This window comes from Caloenas nicobarica, chromosome 11 (genome assembly GCF_036013445.1).
Source record: "Caloenas nicobarica isolate bCalNic1 chromosome 11, bCalNic1.hap1, whole genome shotgun sequence".
NCBI classification, from domain to species: Eukaryota; Metazoa; Chordata; class Aves; order Columbiformes; family Columbidae; genus Caloenas; species Caloenas nicobarica.
Window position 1 is genome coordinate 15,882,714 of NC_088255.1, and position 23,125 is coordinate 15,905,838.

General features: G+C 41.3%; 1 protein-coding gene across 4 annotated transcripts in view; it reads right to left on the reverse strand.

Annotated features, from left to right (window-relative positions):
* Window positions 1-23,125, reverse strand: part of ATXN7 (ataxin 7) — an 87,670-nt gene that overhangs the window by 49,297 nt on the left and 15,248 nt on the right. For 2 of the 4 annotated variants that reach the window (XM_065642456.1, XM_065642452.1), the window contains exons 2-4: window positions 19,966-20,058; window positions 11,589-11,846; window positions 10,881-10,949 (exon numbers count right to left, since the gene is read on the reverse strand). In XM_065642456.1, the coding sequence (XP_065498528.1) occupies window positions 10,881-10,949; window positions 11,589-11,846; window positions 19,966-19,999 (361 nt within the window). In that variant the 5' untranslated portion in view covers window positions 20,000-20,058. Of the gene's footprint in view, window positions 1-10,880; window positions 10,950-11,588; window positions 11,847-11,997; window positions 12,240-19,965; window positions 20,059-23,125 lie in introns of those variants that run through there. The other 2 variants (XM_065642455.1, XM_065642454.1) reach the window with 2 other exon arrangements.

Consider the following 23,125-nt stretch of genomic DNA (forward strand, 5'->3'; position numbering starts at 1 on the left):
ATGACAGCAGTACGATCAAATAGATAACAGAAAATTGAAAGGTAAACAGAACCCTTTGATATTATAAGGAATTTGTAGAGTTTAGCACCCTCCAGTACACTGACAACAAATAACACATCCACCTTCCCAACACAGACAAAAGATAACTACTGCAAACATATCTGGGATAACAAAATCGTGGATTACAGCAGCAGTGGATCCTTTGCCAGACACAGCAGATGCATGCGCATGGATTTCAGGACCTGTGCTGAAGTCTTCAGCTCCAACCCACTCCGAGACTCCGGCAATCTCTACTGGTGCCTATCCAGGGTAGGCAGGGAGCCAAAGCCACTGCTGCCAAACTTGTTGAGCCAGTCTTCCCAGTGCCGGCCCACAATGCACCGCTTTGTGTTTGGAAATTGCTCAAAAGCTTTTGCTTCCAGCAACAGCACTGAGTACTTGGGGAAAGGTGCCAAAGGAGTCCAAGAAAGGGTATCGCAGGGCCACCAGAACAGTATGGACACCCCGAACGTTCCCATGAATCGGTGACATTCCCCTGAATTGCTGCAATGATGAAAAACACGGTGCTTCCCATGAAGCCTCAATCTCACAACACTACTCACAGGAGTGCAGGAAAACTCTTAGCGTGATTAAATTATAAATAGAACTGCTGATGTTGCACCTTACCATCGTACAATGAGGAGCACCATATATCCGGACTGCGATTTTGGTCCTTCCCCAGGACAGGGACCTTCCTTCACGTCATGCTGTTTATCTACAACAACTCTCCACGGTGTCAGCAGGAGGACTGAGAATTGCAGCGTTGCACAGAGAGCCCCTTTTCCATCCCCAGCAGTTGTAAACAAGCCTCAGACGAGACACACTGACAGCACACTGAAGATTTTACTCCCGTGCTCTACCTACTCCATGGATAAAAATAGCATTCTTATCTCCAAGGCTATCAAGCTAACATTTCAGATCATTAAATTCAGGCCACAAAAACAAGAGAAGAGACTTGCAAGTATTATTCCAGAAAACTGACACAGTGGTCTATGCCCCAACACTTCAAGGCAGAGCTGATAGTCATGAAGAACCAAAAGGAAATTTCCGAAACAAGAGCCGATGCGTTTTGGACTTCTTCAAACACCCCATGGAAATAGCGGTGTTGAAATAGCCGGGCAAAGCAAACCCAGTCAGCCGGCTCTTAACGCAGGTCCTACAGGAGCAATAGGTAAGGAGAAGGCTCTGCCCAGCCTGGATACAAAACATAATAAAACTGTGTCAGGTATAGTTCAGACATCGATATTTCCTCCAGAGTCTCATAACAGATCTGGTAGAGTCTTTCTTCAATCACTTAGCTACAAAAAGAGTATTTAGAACAAAAATTTGCAATCTATTATATAAGCACGTATTACACTAGCTTTGGTAGGCAACACAGATATATTGAATTTGTCTCTACACTTCTCATCTGTAAATTATGAACTACAACATGGAACAGAAGCTTCTTAACGAGCATGATTTCTAGACAGTTACTTTGGGTAGTACAACTTACACAGAAATGAAAAACAAAATTGCTTTCCAAAATTCACCTGTAAGTACTTTTATTAAGTAAATGCTGCCTATCAGAAAATTCATTTAAGCCTTTCTTCTCAAATGTTTCCATTTGCTACCAGTGAGAGCAGGATGACTGCCATCTCTCTTAGCAGAGCAGAACACACACATTCACAGATTCTATGTTTTAAAAACCAAATTATTGGAAGAAAACATCCTAAAAACCACAATTATATTCCTTACAAACCAAAGCCCAGCAAAGCCTTCTGGTTGTCCGAAGCAAGTTACTTCCTTTAATACATTTCTAGAGTCATTCTAATTGAACAGGAATGAAACGGACAATGTTAATATTCCCTGGAAAAAGTGGAAAAATTTCCTTTTATTATTTTGAAAGCTGCTTTCCAAACTATTTTACATGGCTGTCTCAATAATCCAACACCCACACTGTCTGACTATTGGGAACACTTTTTGCTCCTTTGACAAATCCACCAAAAATACAACCCGTTAACCCAAATCTTTGCAAAGTGTGAGACCCCTGCATATTCCACAGTACTACAGATTCATTCTGAAGGGATAAGAAGAATATTTGGTATGGCTCACGTTTACAGATACTGTCTAGATGATGCCGCTTTCTCCTTTTGGCATCATTTGCAATAGCTCTCCAATATGAGATAAAAATAAATGACGCCGTAACTCTTCCTCAGCAGAGCAGCCCAGATTCAAATGGTATTTTTTTCCAGTTCACAAAGTTACTGGGAACTGCTTTGGGAATTTCAGTCAGAGAAACTGTTGATTCCTATTACCTGGCTTTTTGACATAGCTAATTACTGAAAATAAAGAAACAAACAAACAAAACACACAAAAAACCCCACAAAAAACTAGCCAGTACGTTAAACAATATGAACTAATTCTTGCTGTTTAGTTTTAACAATATACTACTTATAACTGATTCTGATTTACGCTGCAGTTATTTACTGATAGAACATCTCTAGCACTCTTACCGATAACCAAGATACAAGATCTACTATGCTGTACAATCATGTAGGTAGCCATGTAAAAATCGGATCAGATTCACTCTGAAAAGATACATAACGGAGTACGGTCCAATGGATCCTAAGATTACTAGACCAAATACATGCTGAAAAATTCAATATCTTCTTTAAGCAATCATCACCTTGTTTTGGAAACAACTTTAAAATTAGAATGCAACCATTATTTCAAATGTTTCACTCAGAGATGGAGGAGCAGCTTATTGGGAAGAAAAAGAGAAAGATTGTAGAATCACACCCTAGGTATAAACCAATATAGATTTTCTTCTGTATTTTAGCCTGAAACAACAGCCAAAGGGTGTCACTCAGGCTATAGACACCTCGAAAAAGCAATGGCTACAATATCTAGGGAACTGGCAATTAAAGTATTTGCATAGACAAGTATTTCTCCAGCGGGTGCTGAGCGCGGGGGTGTGGGGGACGTGGTCACCTCGCACACGCCAACTCTCGCCCGCAGCCCCGTGGCCTGGACCTGTGTCCTCCCTCCAGTCACAACCAAAACCCATGTTGACTTCAGTGGCTCATGACAAGACCTCACATCCCCAGATACCACTTAATGAACTGGCAGAACTCCAGTTTTCCCACTGACAACGTGTATGATGTCATTTATGCAGTCAATGAAATGAACTGTAGACAGAAAACTGAATTTATGAAGGGCAAAATGCAACAGAATTTGATGTTAAAGGAACAAACATCCAATTTACTTTGTGTTCAGCATATTAATTGCTTTCCAAATTTAACTCATTAAAGCTTCTATACTTCATTTTAATGCAAGCTGCTATAGGATTTTCAGGCAACCATATCAGCATGAAATTGTCCAACAAACTTTCTTGCAAATAAAACTGTGAGAGCTCTAGATTTCAGAACAAAAGTGCACATCACGGACTAACGTCAAAGCTGTTCCCTAGTGAATTTTAGCCCTTCAGCAGCTTTGTATACATTTTTTCAGTGCCAGTTGAGAACATTGCACTTTCTGCTAGACTACAAACAGTCGATGAAAGATGCGAGACCTGCTTAGCCACAGAAAAACAGATTGAGAACACTAAGTACATTTTCTGGCTGTTATAATCCCACCAGAAGAGGAGAGAGGCACAACCAATTATCCTTTTCACTTTTTATTATCAATAAAGTTTCTCTATGGGCTACACCAAAGCTATCGCAAGTTGAAATCAGGGTGAGGGTGAGCTTGTAAATAATTAAATTATCGTTCTCATGAGCAAACAGGTTACCACAAAACGGCTTATTCCACAAGGGCTGGCAAGCCGTGCTTACACACAAATAACTGAGCATTTGAGTACTTCTAATCTACTTGAGCCAATCGCCTCCAATATTTACCATCACAGTGACCATTTCCAAAGCCAGCAATTGTGACTCCAAGTGATGTGGGAGCAGCTGTGCATGCAGTTTACTTTGATGGAAGTCACAACCCATAGTAACCCCATAGTATTTGGGGTTCCCATGAGTATCTGACTTACCACAAGAATAGTACAAACTTATTTTCATCTCCGTGCTGTCACCTACACTGTAAGAATGTCTAGGAAATAATGTCGACTATCACACATATGTGCAACTTCCGCAGCAGCCGTCATTTTCTTCATTAAAAGGGAAGAGAAACAATTTAAAGCATCTTATAGACTATTTAGAGTACTGAATTACAAATCAAATCGTATCATGACTTGTGAAAGATGAAATACTTTCTGCCTTGTAAGCAATAAGAGATCACATATCCCCAGTCAGCCTTTGGCAGTTACAGCCATGGGTCAGGCACAGTAATAAAGGTGTAAGAACTGTGTGCATTTTCTTTTATAGATCCACTGCAATGGAAGAAACAGTTTTTACATAGTTACCTCAGAGAGAGTAATCTGCATCCTCTTAACCCAATTTATTTATAAGCATCCTTCATTAAGCCTTTTTGGTTGTCCTGCTCTTAGATGATACTGTTATAAACTCACAAGTAAGTCATATTTCTACATACTATTTATTGCATTATTCTACTCTTACTGAGCATTTGTTGTTAAATATAGAATAGAAACTATGCAAAAAGCAACATTTAATCAAGTGTTATCAAGACATCACCTCTTCTGCATAGGTATAACCTAGCTAATCATACATACCACGTTGGAAGCGTTAAATAACAGTGAATTCCTGACTGTTATGTATGTGTGTAGACAATTATTTAAATGGTTCTTATAAAGAAAAAAATAATCCTGCTTCCTCACGTATTATGGATGGACTGAGGCACTTTTGTGGCTGTAGCTCCAGTGGAAGTCCCCCAAGGCCTTGCAATATCACACTAATACTACATTAACATCTAAAACCTGCAAAGTATCCTTAAAGCATAAAAGATGACACAGTTCCAACTTGAAGTCTAACATCACAATATTCTATTTATAACATGTGACTCATCTCGCCAGAAATAATTAAATATTGTAAACAGAACTTGGATTTAAGGAAAAAAAAAAAAAAGAAAAAAACCCCAAAACACATGAAGAAAACAAGAGTCAGACACTGCACATAATCTCACAAGCAGCATCCTTTCAAATTGTATGTTTTTCAAGCTCTCACTTCGATTTTCTTAAACAGTTCAGTGCACTTTTAAATTCTCCTTTTAATTGTTTTACAACAACCAGTCCACAAATCCTTAAAACACTCTCTGTTAATAGTCAACTAAAACGCAACAAAATGAAGAGAAGATTTATTTGATTACATACTGAGAATAGCTACGCAGAATGTCAAAAAAAGAAGCATGGCACTTTGTGCTGCTACCTTAAAATATTTATTTCAATCTATTAAAAATTCTCATAGTGTGTTTGCAGGCAGTCAAGGACTATAGAGCCCTCTAAGCATCTTTGGCATGATTTAACACAAGAAAAATCAACTCAATTGAGCACCTCCCAAGGCTGAATAAAAACAAATTTAAATTTGAAATAAGATGCTGTCTCTTACTTGTATTTACAACTTAATATTGGAACAAAAGTTTTAGCAATGCTTTAATTATTTATTGAACCTGCTGCTGGGAAAATTCTAGACCTTGGGTCTATGTCATAAAGATGCTTCCAGTGAGCCCTCCTAGACCCACCCTGGATTTCACAGTTCAACCCTGCCCAGCACAGGCTCAAGAAGAATAAGGGTTCATGGCATAGTTCTCACTATGCTCACAGCTCTGGTACCTTCCATTAAGAACAATTAATATAATCAAATCTCAAAGATTCTGCTGAATGCCCTAGACGTTCACAGGGTCTCTTCCCCGCATAGGGGTCCAACACCAGAAGTGAAACTGCTACTGGGTGACATGATGCTGAACAAAATTTGCTCCCTCCTGCTCTCCTGACAGATTCTTACAGTCATAAAGTCTTCTGGAGTGTCTTCTGAAGGTGCCTAATAAAAACTGACGAGCTGCATTCCCACAGAAAATTCAGTACTTCTTTATTAAGACCAGTACAGTCTAAAACCTGTAAGAATGGCACCACGCTACGTCGCCACACAGCCAGCACCGGTTCTGACCTGTGATATATTCAAGCACATCTAACACACCAGTGACCATCGTTCAACCGACCTCAACTTACGATAAAAGTAAATTGTCTCCTCTGCATCTCCCTGCATGACCATAGAGGGGACCATCTCATCCAAAATAGCTCAGTTATGTACAGAGAGCAATCAGAAACTTCATTGGGATTCTCAGAAGCACCAAGCACAAACAGAATAAATCACTGGCAGACTGTATGGAGGCTGTAAAGGTGGCATAAACCTCTTTTTAGCCAAGATTCAACAATCTTGATCAACGACAATCAATGAAATTGAGCTCAAGACCCAAGTTACAAACGTTCTTCTCCTCCTATACTTTGTTGCCAGTCAGCTATAAATTATGGTGATGGAAACAGTGAAGTGCCTGCAATAGGCAGTACCAAGTGATTCACCTCTGAAATGATGCAACGTGCAAAGCAAAAAAAAAAAAAAAGCGGCTGCACATGTAACTGAAAGAATGAGATGCTTAAGCTCTTGCAAAGACACCCCATGGTTTCAGCATGAACTGAATAAACAATCAAAACCAAACACTCAAAACAAGTTGTCAAACTTGTTAAGTTGTCAAACCAAATCTCTCTTGTGTTCTCCACGCTTATTTTCCATTCTGAGATGCTACAGGTTCCTTTGCATTTTTATTATTATATGTATTTCACGAGTCAATATGAGAATCTAACAGACTGTCACCCCAACCGCTGCCAAAAGGTTGGACACATTAACAAATATTACTGCAAGTAACAATGATCTTTGTTGAGATCAGACAGGTTCTTTCTCTTTGTCTCCCCAACACAGGCTTGAGGGTTGTGGTGGCTTGATTTTTTTTTATTTGTTTTATTTAAAACAAAATACAAGATAACTGGTAGCAACTGGAAATTGACTGTGGAGTCAGTTTCTTGGGGGGGTGAGTCCCAATGAACATCTTTACACCTCATCATTTCTACACAGAGCTTCTCTACTCTTCCACAGAGCGAAATGAGCCAACCTGTTGCCGAATTTTGCAAGAAGCAACAGTTCACTCTACAGAAGCCTGTCAGAGTTACCACAAATGAACCCTATGCTTGCTAACACAGTTCTATTTTGAGATCACCTTCACAACAATAATGTGCTAGAAAATTTTTAAAAGAAAACCAAACTCAACACAGGTTGGCAAGAACCTCCTGAAAAATGAACTCGTTTGCCAAAATGTTTCAAGCACTAATTGCAAAGTTTGATATTAAGAATCATCTTCTTCAAGTGAAAAACTGTCAGATACTAAAGCCACATTAATCTCCTCTTGAGACCTACTGCATCTCCAAGACAAACCTGTATGGCACATGCTCCCAGTATCCCACAAACAAGTTTGAAAGATGCGCTTCAGCAAAGTTTCTTTTTAAAACATAAGAAAAATGCATGCAGAGGACTAGATTTTCCACCTCACTGTTTTAGAATGCATTTACAGATCATACTGCAACATTCTATACTTGATTCACCACAGCAAAAGCTGCGTGGCAGGGCAGTCACACCTTTAGCTGGATCACAAACAGTAAGTAATTAAGCGACTGTATGAGCTAAATGATTCTGTCATGTGAACTACATATGAAAATAACTGAAGTACAATTACTTCTAATGTGCTCTTATACTGATAGTGTTGCTCGTCACGAGAAGACTTCAGCATACAAAGTCAAAGTAAAATTTAAAGGGCACTTTAAAAATCAAATTTTCCCGTGATGAAGGATACCCCTTGTCATTTCCATCTGTTGGGGATTTTCTGTACCAAAAGAGAGTCACGTCCATTGGGCCTGTACCTTATTCCTCCAGGTCTAATTTTTACATCAAAAGCTCAGCATGGACTGTTACTGCCTCAAAAAGCAACATGTAGAAAAGGAAGTTTCTCAGTTTGGTGAAGGTCTGCAAGGAACCCAGCAAGAATGATTGTGTATTATGGATTAGCAGAATAAAAAGCACATAAGACCAGTGAAAAAGAAAAGAGAAGACTCAAACATTGGGAGTTTAAGAAGCTCAAATTCAACTTCCAGTTCTTACTTCGATGCAAGCTGGGTTACGTCAAGGAGGGTTAGATACAGAAAAAAAAGTGTTTGAGACTACGAACTAATTTTAGTTTCCTGATCCCTACATGGAACTGGCATCACTGACAGGTATTAAGGACTCATCAGGCTTCACAACCACCAGCGCACTGAGAGAGGAGCTGCCTGATCAGCAAATAGGAAATGCCAGCGATAAAGGTGTGTCTGAAATCCTGCCTCTCTCCACAGCTTGCAAAGATTGTCCTGGAATTACACATTTATGTCCTTTATTCCTTTAAAAGAATAACAGGCATCATTCTTTTCCTTTAAAGAATAACAAAAGGAGAAGCTGGTAGTGTTAAGCCTCTTTTTAATGCAGCGTTACAACAACGGGAACGCTCACTCTTCATTGAGGAGACCCAGACTCTGCTGCCTGCGAGCCTGAAATCCACCTCTGGCCACTAGGCAGGCTGGGGATGAAGCTGTTCCCACTAGAAGATGCAGAGAAACAGAACGAGGGAAAGGAAACCACGACAACCCATAGCCCAGTGGGTACGCAGGCCGATGGGAGCCTGTCCTGAAAGCTGACAATTGTTAAATAAAGAAAATAGTTCTTGGTTTTGAACCCAATTCTAATAAGTGGGCTGTAAAGTCATGTTCCCTCCTTCGCTCCCTCTCTAGGCCATGAATATTTAATTCTTTTATGCAAACTGGAAGAGTTGCAATGCAACGTTAAATTAGCCTAAATAACCTTGAAATCCTTTTGTGAAGTTGGGCCTCTGAGTCAACTCCTAATCGGCAGAGAAAGAACTTTCTTATACAACGAGTTCTGTTGTTAGCCATTTTTAACATATTGTGTGGTACCGTGACAAAAATCTCCAGGTTATAGTTGATTTGTCAAAATGTATACCTTTGATTCACCTTTCTGTGGTAAGATCCATGGTTTAGACAGTCCAATTATTTAATAAATGAATGCAAGTTTCTTCCTGGGAAAAGGAATCTGTTACAGTATTCCCGAAATTTTATTTGATAACATAACACATACAAATGCTGGCATGTTTTGCTGCTCTCCTAATTCTTTAAGTGCAAACTTAATTACCATTACTTTTGCTTTATTTTGCAGCAGGCTCAGCTCCCTACAGACTAGCTACAGGTAAACACCAAGTCAGTGTCTCATTAATATGTCGTAAATTAACCAAAATAAATAGACTTCTGGAAGGCTGACAGGGCTACTAAGTTTCGCTTTTAATTCTCAAAGTGTTTTACGAACTTTCTTCAACTCGTAACCCTACAAATCATTTACATGGTTGGAGTCAGTGTGGAGAAGCTGTGTCTCAGCGGTCAGCCTATGCAAAAACAGTTTCGTGATCTCTCTAGAGGAAAAAAAAAAAAAAAAGATTATTCTTCACCCTGCCAGCTAACCTTTAAAATCTGGAAACCTTAGATGTTTGCATTTTAAGAGGTAGAAATAAGAAAGAATGTTTGAAAATCCTTATTAGTAAAATCTTTACTAGGATAATGTGTATGCTTTTTGTTATAAATGCTGTTTTATCACTTGAATGATTTGCCTATTCAGAAAAATAAATACCCAACACAACTATTAGATTGGAACTCAGCAATGAAGTAATAAAGTCATTTTTCAAATGCCTAAGAACTTACACATACACTCAGAAGATAGCAAAATGACACAAGCGTTTCTGAATGCCGCAGCATAGATGTCTATTGCATCTCTCCAACACATCAGTGACCACTGACTCTCATCTTAGAAATAGATTTTTTCTAAATTTTAGCAACACAAGGAATTCTACAATAAATAGACGTTTTATTTAGCCTCAGTATAGATCACTGCCTCCCAGCCTTACTAGCTTGTGCCACCTCACTTCAGTTTTCATTTGCTGTTTGTAGCTCACAAGTAGAGAAGTGCTGAATCAGATCATCTAATGTCCTGGCAAGTCCTGCCTTCTGTGATCGTAAACCAAGTTTACAAACTCAGTCTTCCATTTCTAACAGTGTCAAATAAACGACTCAGGTCTAACTGATCTAGTATTTAAAACAACGAGATCTATACTATGGCGTACTTCTCAGAAACAGAAAGTCCGATGGAACCCAGCTAGCGTCAACAAAGTTGAGAAAGTTTTAGAACGTTTCTCTGCTATATAATAATTTTTAAACTGGAAAAACAAAAACCCCCTGAACATCATAAATCTGACCCATCACTGTTTTTTTCCACTCCCTGTTACAACGTTACCAATAATCTATAGCTTTCATTCATCATTTGTTTACAACTTCAAGTAACATTGTTAGTCTTGAAACAAACTAGGCCTTAATGGGCTTTTGCTAATCACAGGTGAAAGGTCACTCTGATTTAGCAATGCACTAAGAAATAAACGAAACACACTAACATGACAGAGAAAGGGATCAGCGTTCAAACACTGACATGGATTGTATTACGAATCAAAATATTTTAGCTCAAGAGAAGATGTTATTAGTGCTGGTCACACAGCTTCCTTAGGACTATTTATGCTCTGAAAAAAAAATACAACTAGAAACACAGTAAATGCAATAAGTAACCTATGCCCTACCTTGCAGTTTTGAGATTATATATTAATTTAATAAGGCTAATAACACCACTCACTGACAGGCTGCAAATCCCATATCCAAAGCAACAGGATTGAAGGCAAACTTCTTTCTCTTTCCCATGAACATCCTCTCAGTAATTAGTTACAAGCAGCAAAACTTCTCTGTGCACTTTTCTTGAAGAACGAATCGCACTCACCTTCTCTGCAAAGTCGCATTGCTTCTCGATTTCTTCCATATTCCTTGAAACTTTCTTCTAATGCTGTTCCTAAAACCGAAAAGCCACAAGACCTCAATCCATGCACAAGTCCCAGAGGAGGGCTGACCCCCGGCTGTAACCCATTCCCCCTTCGGGGACACACCAGCACATCAGGGATACCCGCAGTAAGGCGGCTTCAGAAAGAGGGAGATGTCCCGTCCCGTCCCCCGGGCCGGGGCTGCCCGGGCCGCTGTCAGCGCCGGGGGATGCCTCACCTGGAACGGGAGCTCCCCCAGCCCGGGCTGAACCGAGGGCAGGCGGTACCGGCCTCCGGGAACGGGCTCAGACCTTCTCGCCCCGTGTCCCGGATTACAGGAACTGGGGCAAGCGCTGTCCGCTCCGCGCCGCTCCCGAGTCCCCGGCCGGGGGGCGCAGCCGCCCCGGGAACCGCGTACCGGACAACGAACTCGGCCGCGACGTTGGGAGCGGGCGGGGGGGTGGGGGGGGGCGGAGAAACGGACCCAACCTCCTCCCCGGGCCCGGGACCCGCGGCGCCCTCCAGCCGGGCACCCTGCTGTGTCGTGTCGGCGCCCCACGGTCCCTCCCACGGCGGGGCCGCGCCCGGGGCACCCTCAGCCCCGCGGGGAGCGGGGACCCGGCCGGTAGAGGGGGTTGGGCGGGGGGGTGGGGGAGGAGGCGGCCGCTCACCGTCGTTCCCGTGAAGTTTAGCAGCATCGACCCAGTGGCTCCAGGGCTGCCCCAGCATCGCCTCGGGGCTGGGCAGGGACCTGCGCTCCCCGACGGCCGCCATTGCCGCTGCGGTGGCGGCGGGGCCGGCGCCGCTCCCGCCTCCTCCGCCTCCTCCTTCGCCGTGGCGGGGCCGCCGCTGCCGCTGCCTGGCCGCCGCCGCGCTGCGCTGCTCCCTTCTGACGTCACCCGCGGCCCGCGCCGACATTCTTTCCGCTGCTATAATGTAACGAGAAAAAGTCATCGGGCGCTTAAGGTGGCGCCGCGCTTTTAAGGAAGCGCCGCGGCGCTGTCAGCCCGCTCGCTCTCCTTCCCTCCCCCCCGCCTCCCCCCCGGGGAACCTGCGGCCCTTGGGGCGGCGTCGACTCACCTCTGCGGCGGCCCGGGGGCCAGGAGCCGGGTGCCCATTATTGTACGGGGAGCGCTCCCTTCCTCTTGGTGAAGGTATAGGTGAGGCTCGCCTGTGTGTTTGCGCTAACAAAGCAGCGGAAGGGAGCGGGGCGGAAGGGGTGGGTGGGTGGGTGGGGGGGGGGTGGAAACAGAGCTACGCCGCCCGCCAGGCGCTTCCCAGCTGCACGGCCCGCGACCCTACAAAAACAACGGCCGCATCACAACCCCGCCTGGCACCCGCTGCCCCGGGAAGGGGAGGGGGCGGATCAACGACGCGACGCGGCTGGGCGGAGCCGGGCTTGCGCGCCCCGCCCCTCTTCGGCGGTCCACCTTAAACCCGGCGCCTCCTTAAAAGCAGCGGCGAGCAGGAAACTCGCTCCGGGCGGGCGGCGTCCCCCCCCCTCGCCCGGGGCCGGTGGCGGCCCCGGGCGAGGGGGGGGGACGCCGCCCGCCCGGAGCGAGTTTCCTGCTCGCCGATGTCTTCGTTAATATTCGTAACCTGCCTCCCAGGAGGGGTCTTGTCATTGTTATTCCGCATTTCTTTTTAAAACAACAGCTTTTTTTTTTTTTTTTTTTTTGTGCCTCAACTTTGCGATGACGCTGAGCGGGTGCTAAAAGCCAGGGTTAAAGGGATGCTTTCCTTGCCTGAAAAGTCCTAGTAACAAAGTTTAGGCTTTGCAAAAATCGAGTTATTTGATTTTTAAAAAAGAAATAAAAGTCTGGGTTTAGAATCCGTTTGTTATGGGTCTTTTCTCTCCAATCGACTAAAATGTTCGAGTTTCAATGTCAAATTAAATTCTCTGCTCATGATCTGCGAAGATTTCTGGCCACACTTAATGTCACTGTCAGTAACATGCTCAATGAACAGCTGAAGACACATGAATTTCATCTGCTGCCTCCTCTACAGGTACTCAGCCCATGGATAAGCTCGAGAGCACCATGAGTGGAAGTAGATCACATACACACCTTTGCAAAACTAGGCTGCACAAATCAAAACTGTAAATAAATTCGCTAGACCACAAGGTCCCACTCCTGCAAAGGTCTACATATGTGCAGGCTGAGCTAATGCTTTGCTATTTGCATTTAAACTGTGAAAATCCACAAAGATATAATGTTCCTTTCCAAATTCAAGCATATAAATATTTATAAATAAAAGCTCATCAGAGAATTGTCATATGGGATGGGATAGGTTGTAATTATAAGAATAGTTTCAGTGTTCCAACCAATAATTCATGTCACACTCAGAATGTATCTTGTAAAATTGTAGATCTAATACAGAATGGCTAGTGAGATTTTTCCCTCGTCTTAATCACTGTAAGTCTAATTTAACTGGTTAAGGAAAACACAAAGAAGCACGAGATGTACATAATGATAGCAACGATTAGTTCTGCCGCAGACATTTGTAGCAGGATCAATTAACAAGGGCTATCAACTTCTTGAGCTGGGCCCTGATCTTTCAGTTACACGTGTTCTTAACGGTACTGGAGCTTCCCCCAAAACAGTGGAACAGCCCTTCAGCTCAGGGCTGAGCATGGGAAAAGGTGTTTATGTGAGTGAAATTTAAAGATAAATTATGAATGGAGGATGTTATTGTTCAATTAATTATCAAATAGTTTATAATATAGAAAACTACTTATAATTAAAGCTAAGAAAATCACTGGAAGAAAAATGCCAGTCAAGTACTAAACGATTTCTGAAGACAGCCTAAGCTTTATTTTATTTTTTTTTGGTGGTGTAGAAGCCAGATAGGAAAAAAACCATCTATGACCAATTTCTTTTAAGCTTAGCTCTTCAAATGCTCCACAAATGGAGTCTAATACAACATCTGCAGTTGAATTCAGACTCCAACCACAGGACAAGCCAAGTTACAGACAGAGCTGTATTCCCTGTGTCAAATATTCTGCTTTATATAACAAACTTCAGTAATGGAACTCTCCTGTGTTCTGGAAGAAGCCGTCAGAAAGCTGCCCCAGCTGCAGTTTGAAAAAAGAATTCTTGATATATCTGAGTGACCATCAAATTCATCAAGGCTTTTGCTGTTACTTATTTTACATATGTCATAAAGCAAATATAGTGATGGGCGACCAAACAGACCCATAGAACACAAATGCCACCTTTTAATAGTGATAGATTTTGCCATGGCGTATCAATTTAATGTTCACACACCACACGATTCTTTTCTTTAGACATTACTGATGTATGTATGTCAAATTACACAAAAGTAAAATGGTTTAATTTGGAAAAACTGCATTGATTAGCTAACAACTTTAACACGCCCATACACTATCAACTTTTCAGTTTCTAAGGCTGACACTCATCAAGCTACTCAAAAGTGTCTCTTGCTTTAAAAGTGCCAGCTGAACAGGTAAAGCACACACCCCTGTCACTTCATATAACTTCGGTTATCCCCTTTCTTGCTCTTTTTTGTTCTTTCAAACTGGCTGTTGCATTTTCCCCCCTCCCTCTTTCACAGCTTCTCTTTTTTTCCTATATATTCCTACTCAAGATCTAATTCTGCAGTCTGGGCCTCAGGCTGTTCTTTAGTAAACCTTCTTCTGCTAGTAAAATATTTTCCCACTATGTCGTGAATACATCAGTATTCCAGTAGAGGGAGGAAAGTGGCAGCAGAAAGATCAGTTCATCACTTCAGTGCACAAGACTGATTAGTCACAGAGCAGCAATAGGAGCAGATGAAAAACTAATTTTACAAGGACTGGAGGTGGAGAGAATTTTCTTTTCCCACAAACTCACTATGCTGAATATGTGTTTGGGTTTTTTAAGCACACAAGTTCAATTCTCTTGAATTGTTTCCATAGTGCTATACATGGATGCATTGATGATTTTACGGAAAAGCAGGAAAAACCCTGAAAATCCATCATGTTAGAAGGAGATGAGAATTGAAAACATGTGTACAAGCTGTAGACGTTGAACAGAGGTGACTACTATGAATCTAAGACATTCAGGTCAGGAGCACTGTCATCCAAAGCCCCCTTGGCCATCAGTTGAGAGCAAGGGATACTTTTGGGATCAGTTTGGTCCTTCCTGGTCCAAAGCACTTTCTGAAGAAGCCCTTCTCCTCCCACTGACCACAGAAGTAGTCAAGGATGATCATACACAAAAATCAGGCAGCTAGAATTAAGTGGGATGATTTTGGTCAGGAGGGGGCAGAACACTCCAGTATGGAAAGTGCTGCCTGGCAGCCAGTACTCCCTTAAGAGAATAAGAAGTGGTCCAGAAATGCTACAATTCAAAGGGCTTAACTGAGGAAGCAAAACAGCCCAAAAAGGAGCGTTGGGACTGAGATGGTGTGTGAATAACCACAGACTGGTTGTATGTGTGAATGAGAACAGGTATTCAGAGAACAGGGAGAAAAAACATAGAGGAGTAAGTTAAGCTCAGACAGAAAGTGGAGAAGGAAAAACATGAGGCAGGCAAACAGCAGAAAACAGCGGATGAAGTAGAGAAAATGGACAAATAATGGGGTGAAGAAAGTGTAAACGAACAAACAAATACAACACAGTCTGCAAAAGGACTGAGAGAACGGAGTCAAGAAGAGGAAACAAAACACACAAAAAAAGGAAAAAACGTAGTTTTAAATCTCACTAAAAAACAACACACTAACCACGGCTGGCCGTACTATGATTAAATGTATGCCTACAAACAGCATGCAACTGCTTAAAACTGCAGAGGGTGGTTATTCTGTGGCATGACACTGCAGGCATTTTTTCACCTGTACTGGCAGGTTTCGTACTTTTGCCAGGTGGTCTGGGAAAGCTGTTCAAACAGGGAACACCTTCCTCAGCTGCTCAGCTCGAATCTGTAAGACAGCCTCTGTACAAGACCTGAGATGTGATAAGTCTTAACTAGAATGAAAAAGGAAGGATGGATCTGCAAACTCTTTGGAGAACAGAAGAAGTGCAATGACACGATTCACTGATGGTTTTCCACAACGGAAGTGAAAGGATGCGTGAGTTGAAGTGCAAAGGGAGAGACAGGGAGAACCTATGAGGGTGTCACTTTATCAGTACTCAGAAGAAAGAAAAATAGTGAATTCATGAAAAATTTTGTCAAGGAAAAGATCTGAGGGGCATTACGGCACGAAAAGAGATCAAATAAGTTAATTCTAGTTAAAAGGTATGAAAGCAAGAAGGGCTTAAAAACTAAGAATGAATATTATTAGTAAAGACTTGTTGGTAGATGAGATTCAAGATGAAATGACAACTCGAGGAGCTGATACACTGAAGTGAAGTCCCAACCCTGACAGCAGCGGAACTGGGAGTGTATTTTGTGCATTTCAAAATATGTCTCCAGCATGAGAAGTGTAGGAATATAACTGGGCAAGCAGGGAGGCAAGAGACAAAAAGGTTGTAGAAATCAGCACGTCCAGATGATGAGACAACTATCCAGCCATAACAAAACAGGCAATTTCATTTAAGCCTCACTGTAGAAAAATATTAACATATAAAAAAACCCCACATTACGATAATCTGTAGTTCACTCTCACCTCCAGTGAAATCAAGCAACTTCTCCTTTTATAACTATACGCAGGACCATGATCCCAAAGAATAATAATCATGAGCAGCACACAATAAATAATTATACAAGAAACCATGCCAGTCTATTATCCTTTTCCCATAGATCCTGGAAACATGTTAACGAGTATAATTTTATTAATGAGTAACACTTGAAAGGGGGAGATAAAGATGCTCACAAGTGCTGGACTACAGCTACTTTAAATACTGGAATATGAAATGATTGTGGAAACCTACTATAAACCACCTGTACCAGGAGAAAGAACAACATTGTTAAGATTACATGACTAACTTGAAGTATCTTTTTTCTAAGAAGACAGAATGAGGGAATGGAGGCTAATAAATGTAAATAAATCTGAGAAGAATTCTGCATCAGGATGAGAATGCAATAGGTGCCCCTATATATTTATCCAAACATCATAATGACTGTACTGAAGACAGTACGATATTTTTACACCCAAACTATAAGCCAATGTCATTGCTATGTGTTAATAAAATATACAGTATCTAGCAAAACATTGCAAACACTTCCTTCTTTACATAACTACCAAATGTCTTAAATGCAAGTCATATTTCTGAAAGAATTGATGCCATAGTGATCTAAAGCACAGTAAGGTTTATGCAGAATACAGGAACACAGATCTTTGCCCTGATTAGATGTCACTAAATACTGTCAATTCTTGAAGAGAAAACACTGAATAGTGTCACAGAGTTTTCAAGTGTTTTCAAATAGCTAAAACTACACAAAACACACCCAGTTAATGATTTGGAAATCAAACTAATATTTATTAATTTTATATAAGGTATTGAAATCACCTTTTGAATTCAGAAATGTTAAAACAATTTCAGCAACGTGACTATGCAGATGAATCATTTTAATCAGAGGAATCAGAAACTGGTATGACCTTTTAATTTCTCATTTATACACAGAGAATACGATATTACAATTTAGAATGATTAAAATACACAGCTATTCAGATCAATTGTAACAAAACATTAGAGCTGAATTTCCAGTTTTTGAAATCAAAGCACTTAATGGGAACAGTTTGATATCAACGATCTTCTGACGGAACCTGACTGCCATGCAAGGTTTCATAACCCTGCCTGGTTTCTTGCCAGTTTGTCTATGTGGCTCCTTGGCAATTCATTGAGGCAGAAGCCTCTGGGTCCAAGCACAGCCCAGAGGACTCAGAAGTTCCTCCAGACCACAAGGACACCTACCTATGATGTGAAGCTGCCTGAGACCTCATACCCTCAGAAGTCATGAATACCCATGTGCTGATTAACATCAAAGCAAGGGTCCTGAAAACCCCGGCGCATGGAAATTTAAATTTATACCATTCTTCTCAAATTCGATTCCTGCTTGCTGATGCTACCTGCACCGACCACATGCTTAGCAGGCTAGCAACAAAATATCGTAGAAATTGGACATGGACAAGTCTATGGGACTTGACACAATGCATCCAAGGGTGCTAAAAGAGTGAGCTTGAAAGGTCATGGATGTGGACCATGAGATTGGTGGTAAACTGGCTGAACTGCTGTGCTCAAAGGGTGGTAATGGCTCAAAATCAAACTGACCATCAGTCACAAATGGAGTTCCTTGGGGTCAATACTGGGTGACTCCTGTTCAGTATCTCTTAAAACGATCTGGAAGATGGATGACTAAGTGCATCCTCACCAAGCCTGCAGATGACATGAAACCTGGAAGACAGGTAGATACACCCGAAGGAAGCATCACTATGTAGAGAGACTGTGACAGGCTGGAAGACTGAGCCAGTTGAAGAGATACATTAAAAAACTGGACAGGGTCCAGCAGAGGAACACCAAGGTGATGAGAAGGCTGGAAAACGTATTGGAGAAAACTGAAGGAATTGGGTCTGCTCAGCCTAGCAAAGAGAAGGCTCAGGTGGGATGCAATCACGGTCCTCCAATAAGTAAAACATAGTTATAGAGAAGATGGTAGTACTCTCTTCACACAAAACATGGTGACGGAGCAAGAGACAACAGGCATGACTTGCTTCAGAAGTTCTATCTGGGTACAAGAAAAAATATTCACTGTGAGAATAATTAAATATTGGAAGAAGTTGCCCAGAATAATAGTGGAGTTTCACTTGCTGGAAATATTTAACACTTGGCTTGACCATGCCTCAGATAACCTGCTTTTAAGAGAAGGTTGGACCAGATCATGTCCAGAGGATTCTTCCAATCCAGACCTTCCTATAATTATATGAAAATCTGACAAATGTTGTGGCCCTATTTAGTGACAAGGAGTAAGGAAGGAGTTAAGAACAATGCCAGTTTTAGTTTTCAACCCCAGGGCACTCTAGGTTCACTAATACAGACATTTCTCAGGCTGCTGGAAAATCCAGGGAAAAGTATTTTGTTATAGAAACCTCAGATATTACAGTTTCCAACCTTACATATTGCAAGAGCCACACCATGACAAACAGTCCTTGCTTTTCTTGAGCCCAGATTAACTCTGCCACTTCAATAAGTTCTGCAGACCAGCTCCATGCTAACTGTAATGCCCCTTTCTGCAGCAATCTATTTTAAAATACATTAAAAGACAATTTGCACAGCAAATACTAGCCAGGCTCTAACAGACTGGATTCTTCAAATCTGTGCATATGAAAAATGCCAACTTAGAGTGCAGTCTTTTCTTGTTTGGTGTCAAGCAAAATCATACAAAATGGTAAAATGCATGAGATGATAAAGAATAGAGATAAATGTAAGGGAAACAGAGAAAGAAACAGATATTGTTTCAATGAATTATCAGTACCTGATAAAAGAATTGGCACTAGCAGCTTTTTAGCCAAAATTTCAATTTATTATCAGAATTTTCTCTTTTTCCAAACATTCTGCCAGGAATGTTAAGTCATGGAGAATAACCTCGCTGTGTTAGGCAACTGTACAGTCTCTGCCTCAGTTTACAATTCTATTTTCTCAACTTATGAGATAACAAAATCGATGCAGATGGGAGGCTATGGTATATACCTGAGCATAATAGCCTTAAAATGCTTTAAAGTATCATGGAAACATGGATAGATACAAATAATTATTTAGAAAAAGAAGCTTACTTCTAAAATATAAGAAATAAATTAAAAATATTGCCTCTCTGCCACATCTTACTTGTCCAAATCACTTCATCTATGCGATTGAGATATATAATCCAACTCACTTTTTGACTGTTCCATGCATTGAACTCCCTTTAGGTTGATTGTAAGGTCACTTTATTTCCCACTGAAACATATATTAAACACCTGCAGTTCGAAATAAAAAAAGCCTCCCCACTGCATCTGGTAACACTTCAGACTTGCTTTGCAACCCTGTTAATATCCTGTTCTCCATGCTTCTCACACCTAAAGTATGTGAATATTATGCTTAAGGAAAATATTTGGGTAAGCAAGTCACAGTACCTTGAAAGTATGGTGAATCGCTGGGTTGATTCATCAATTGATCTTCATCTGTTCAGATGTTGGAAGCTTTTTCTAACTTGTACCTGATTAATTCTGAAAGAAAACAAACAAAAAAGAGGACAGCAGTAAGACATTTGAAACCTTATAACTATAAATACGTCTATTTAAAAACTAATACGAAGCATTTTATCAATTTTACAAATACAGTTTCTGCAATGGACTTAAAATTGAAAGGTAAGCAGGGAGCTGTTATGCACTTGTACGTACAGAGCAGCTCTTTAAATGGCAGCCTGACATTACCAGAAAGGTATGCATTGGATGAAATCTCAGTCTTCAGCCCAGTTACTGCACTTACATCGACTCTTACTGACCAGGTTCCCAAGCAGACGGTTATGTCTGTATCACAAGCTGGTAACACGACAGCACTGGATTTTCTACACAGGATTTTTCTAGAATATAGCACGACTCCAACAACAGGGGCTCTCGGTACGCAGTCATTGACATTTTTACCACCACGTCAGAGAACGCGGATAGCTAAAAATGATCCCTCATGTAATAGTCATTAGTGACTACTACTGTATCGCTGATGAAGAATTTAACAAAAACTAAAGAGATGTACAGATTGAGCTCCCACAAAAGGAACTTTCATCATCTCAAGCTCGGTTTTTTGAAATCCTTTCATTCAGTACTTATAAACTTACTGTTTATATAAACCAAATTGAAGCCTGGTTTGCTTTGGTTTAGCATAAACCAGTGCCTAACTGGTTAAAGCTAAACCAAAGCCCTGTTAAAAAAAATTTTCAACCATCATTGTACCCAGATTATATTAAAGATCAAACAATTGATTTTCATAAGTCCTCTGAAATTAAACTGGCGACTTTTTTTTCATCTACTAAAAAGTCATGAAGATAGATATAAATAAGCCAATCTAGCGCTGGGACCGGATGACGCTTCAGAGAGAACTATATTTTTCCCCTCCAAGGATTAAAGTCCAGAGCAGAGGAATGCGGTCCAAGAGGGCGCCCCCGCCGGCCCGCGGGCTGCAGGCTCTGCCCACTGGAAGGAGCAGAACTAACCTTTCCCTGCCTTCTGCTGCTCCTCTGGAAGCCGTCTGCAAACCAAGCTCATGTCTTTAAATTCTTAGGCACTGAGGATAACCCCTTTTTTTTTTTCTTTTAAACTGCAGTTTAGCAGCTGATGCTGTCTTGACTGAGATCACCTGCAGATATATTTATTGTTTCTAAGCTTTACTCTGCTCAGTGACATAATTGATCTTAAGAAGCACATCCAAGCTTAATTATATTCTAGCTACACCCTATAAAATCCAGAATTTTCTTGTCTTCAGTGGACAACACTTAAAGCAAGTCCAGTATTATTTGCTCTCTTTACTCTCCAGTCGTTGTTCTGCAGTATGGTTAATAATAATGATTGTTAACAAAGTTCTGCACTAGTAGAAGTCTCAGAAAATGTTGTATTTCCTTGTTACACATCCAAGTCTCATTGAATACTGCTGTAGAAATCCTTCTCTTCAACTCTTGCTGCTGCTCACTGGGAAAGGCAATGCAGTGTTTGTCAAAAATACCTTTTTCCTTGGTATGTTTAGGACAGGAGACTCTGAATTCACATGGACCACCCCCTTCACAGAAGATCATTCAGTGTTTAGCCTCAAAGTCCCAATCCCTTCGAGCATACGTCCCCCCTGCTGCGGGAGTAACTCACTCCATCTCTACTCCAGTTTCTTCAGGGGATACAGGAGCTCTGCATGCAAAATGCCTTTTCTTTTATCCTGATGCAAATGTTATTAGTTACGTAAAAAACAAGTTCCATTGCTTCATGAAAAAATGAAAACAAAAACTACCTATACAACAGACGACTTCTCCAAAGACTTAAAAATCTAGGAATAGGGCAATAAGTAAGTGGTAAAAGACCAGATGAAGGTGAAGGAAGGAATAGCAAGAATTTTACTCCTGTATATGAGAGATCAGAGCATATTATGTCACCACCTGTGAATTTTGCTGTAGGGATTACATCTGGAGTTGAGTTTGAAGGAAGTTAAGAGCATAAGTTTCAAAAGAGCAAAGTGACAGCTTAACGACCCTCTAAAGAGAAGTCTTTCTCTGGATAATGGGTGGCAAAGAACAGGAATGATTCTTGTTGAGAATTTACAGCAGGTCAATTACCACCACAACTGTCAGCAAAGAGTAATGCGAGGAAGCGATGGGATGATTGTGAAGGCGGCAGGAGGAGCTCTCTCTCCAGAAGGTAAGCACTTGGGTACCCTGGAAAAGGGAAAGCTCATTGAAAGATGACAAAACCAGTCAAAACAGCAATCCCCAAAAATGGAAAAAGGCCTGCATTTTCAAACCAATGAAGCAGACTTGGCATTATGTCACTCTTGATGCCTGACTATCAAAGAAACTTGGTTGCAATTGCTCCTTTGAGGAGTTACTGTAAGACAGGAAACCACAGCGTGGCAGAGTAAAAGCTCCATCCCAGTCAAAACTCTGTCTGTGGAGATGCATGTAATAAAGACATAGTTATGATGACTAATGCATATTATTCTTTAAGGGAAATATATTTACATGAAAATTGTAATTGCAAAGCAACTCATTAAAGAAAGGAAAAGTAAATGTATGTGATAAAGCTTCCCTAACTTTTGAAAGTATCAAAACTAAAGCCTCAGCTATCCAAATTCCTTTAACTCTTTTTCTTCTCAGCTGTCAGAAATAGGCACCAAAGAAATGTGCCTGAATTTTGGAACATTCTTTCTCTTTTGTTAGCTACTAAATATCCAAATTTACAACAAAATGCAATGTACACATTTATATAAAAGATTTGCACATGCTAGGTATCATCACCCCACTACTGGGCTTCATTTAGACATTTTGCTTATGGGGATAAACTAACGAGGTCTGAGTCTGCCCCTGGAAAAGTGGGTGTGGGAGGCATGTGTTGAAGAAACGGGAGGCGGCCAGAAGACTTGGGGCTGCTCCTAAATCAGAGCAATGCTCAGGCTGATCTAATTTGTGCTGGAGACTGACTCAGGACCCACCGACTACAGAATCTCAGGGGGTCAAAGACAGTACAAGAGCTGCAAGCTCTAATAATTGGCCCTCCTGTTCCCTTCGGGAGACACAATTCTTTACATCTTCACAGATAT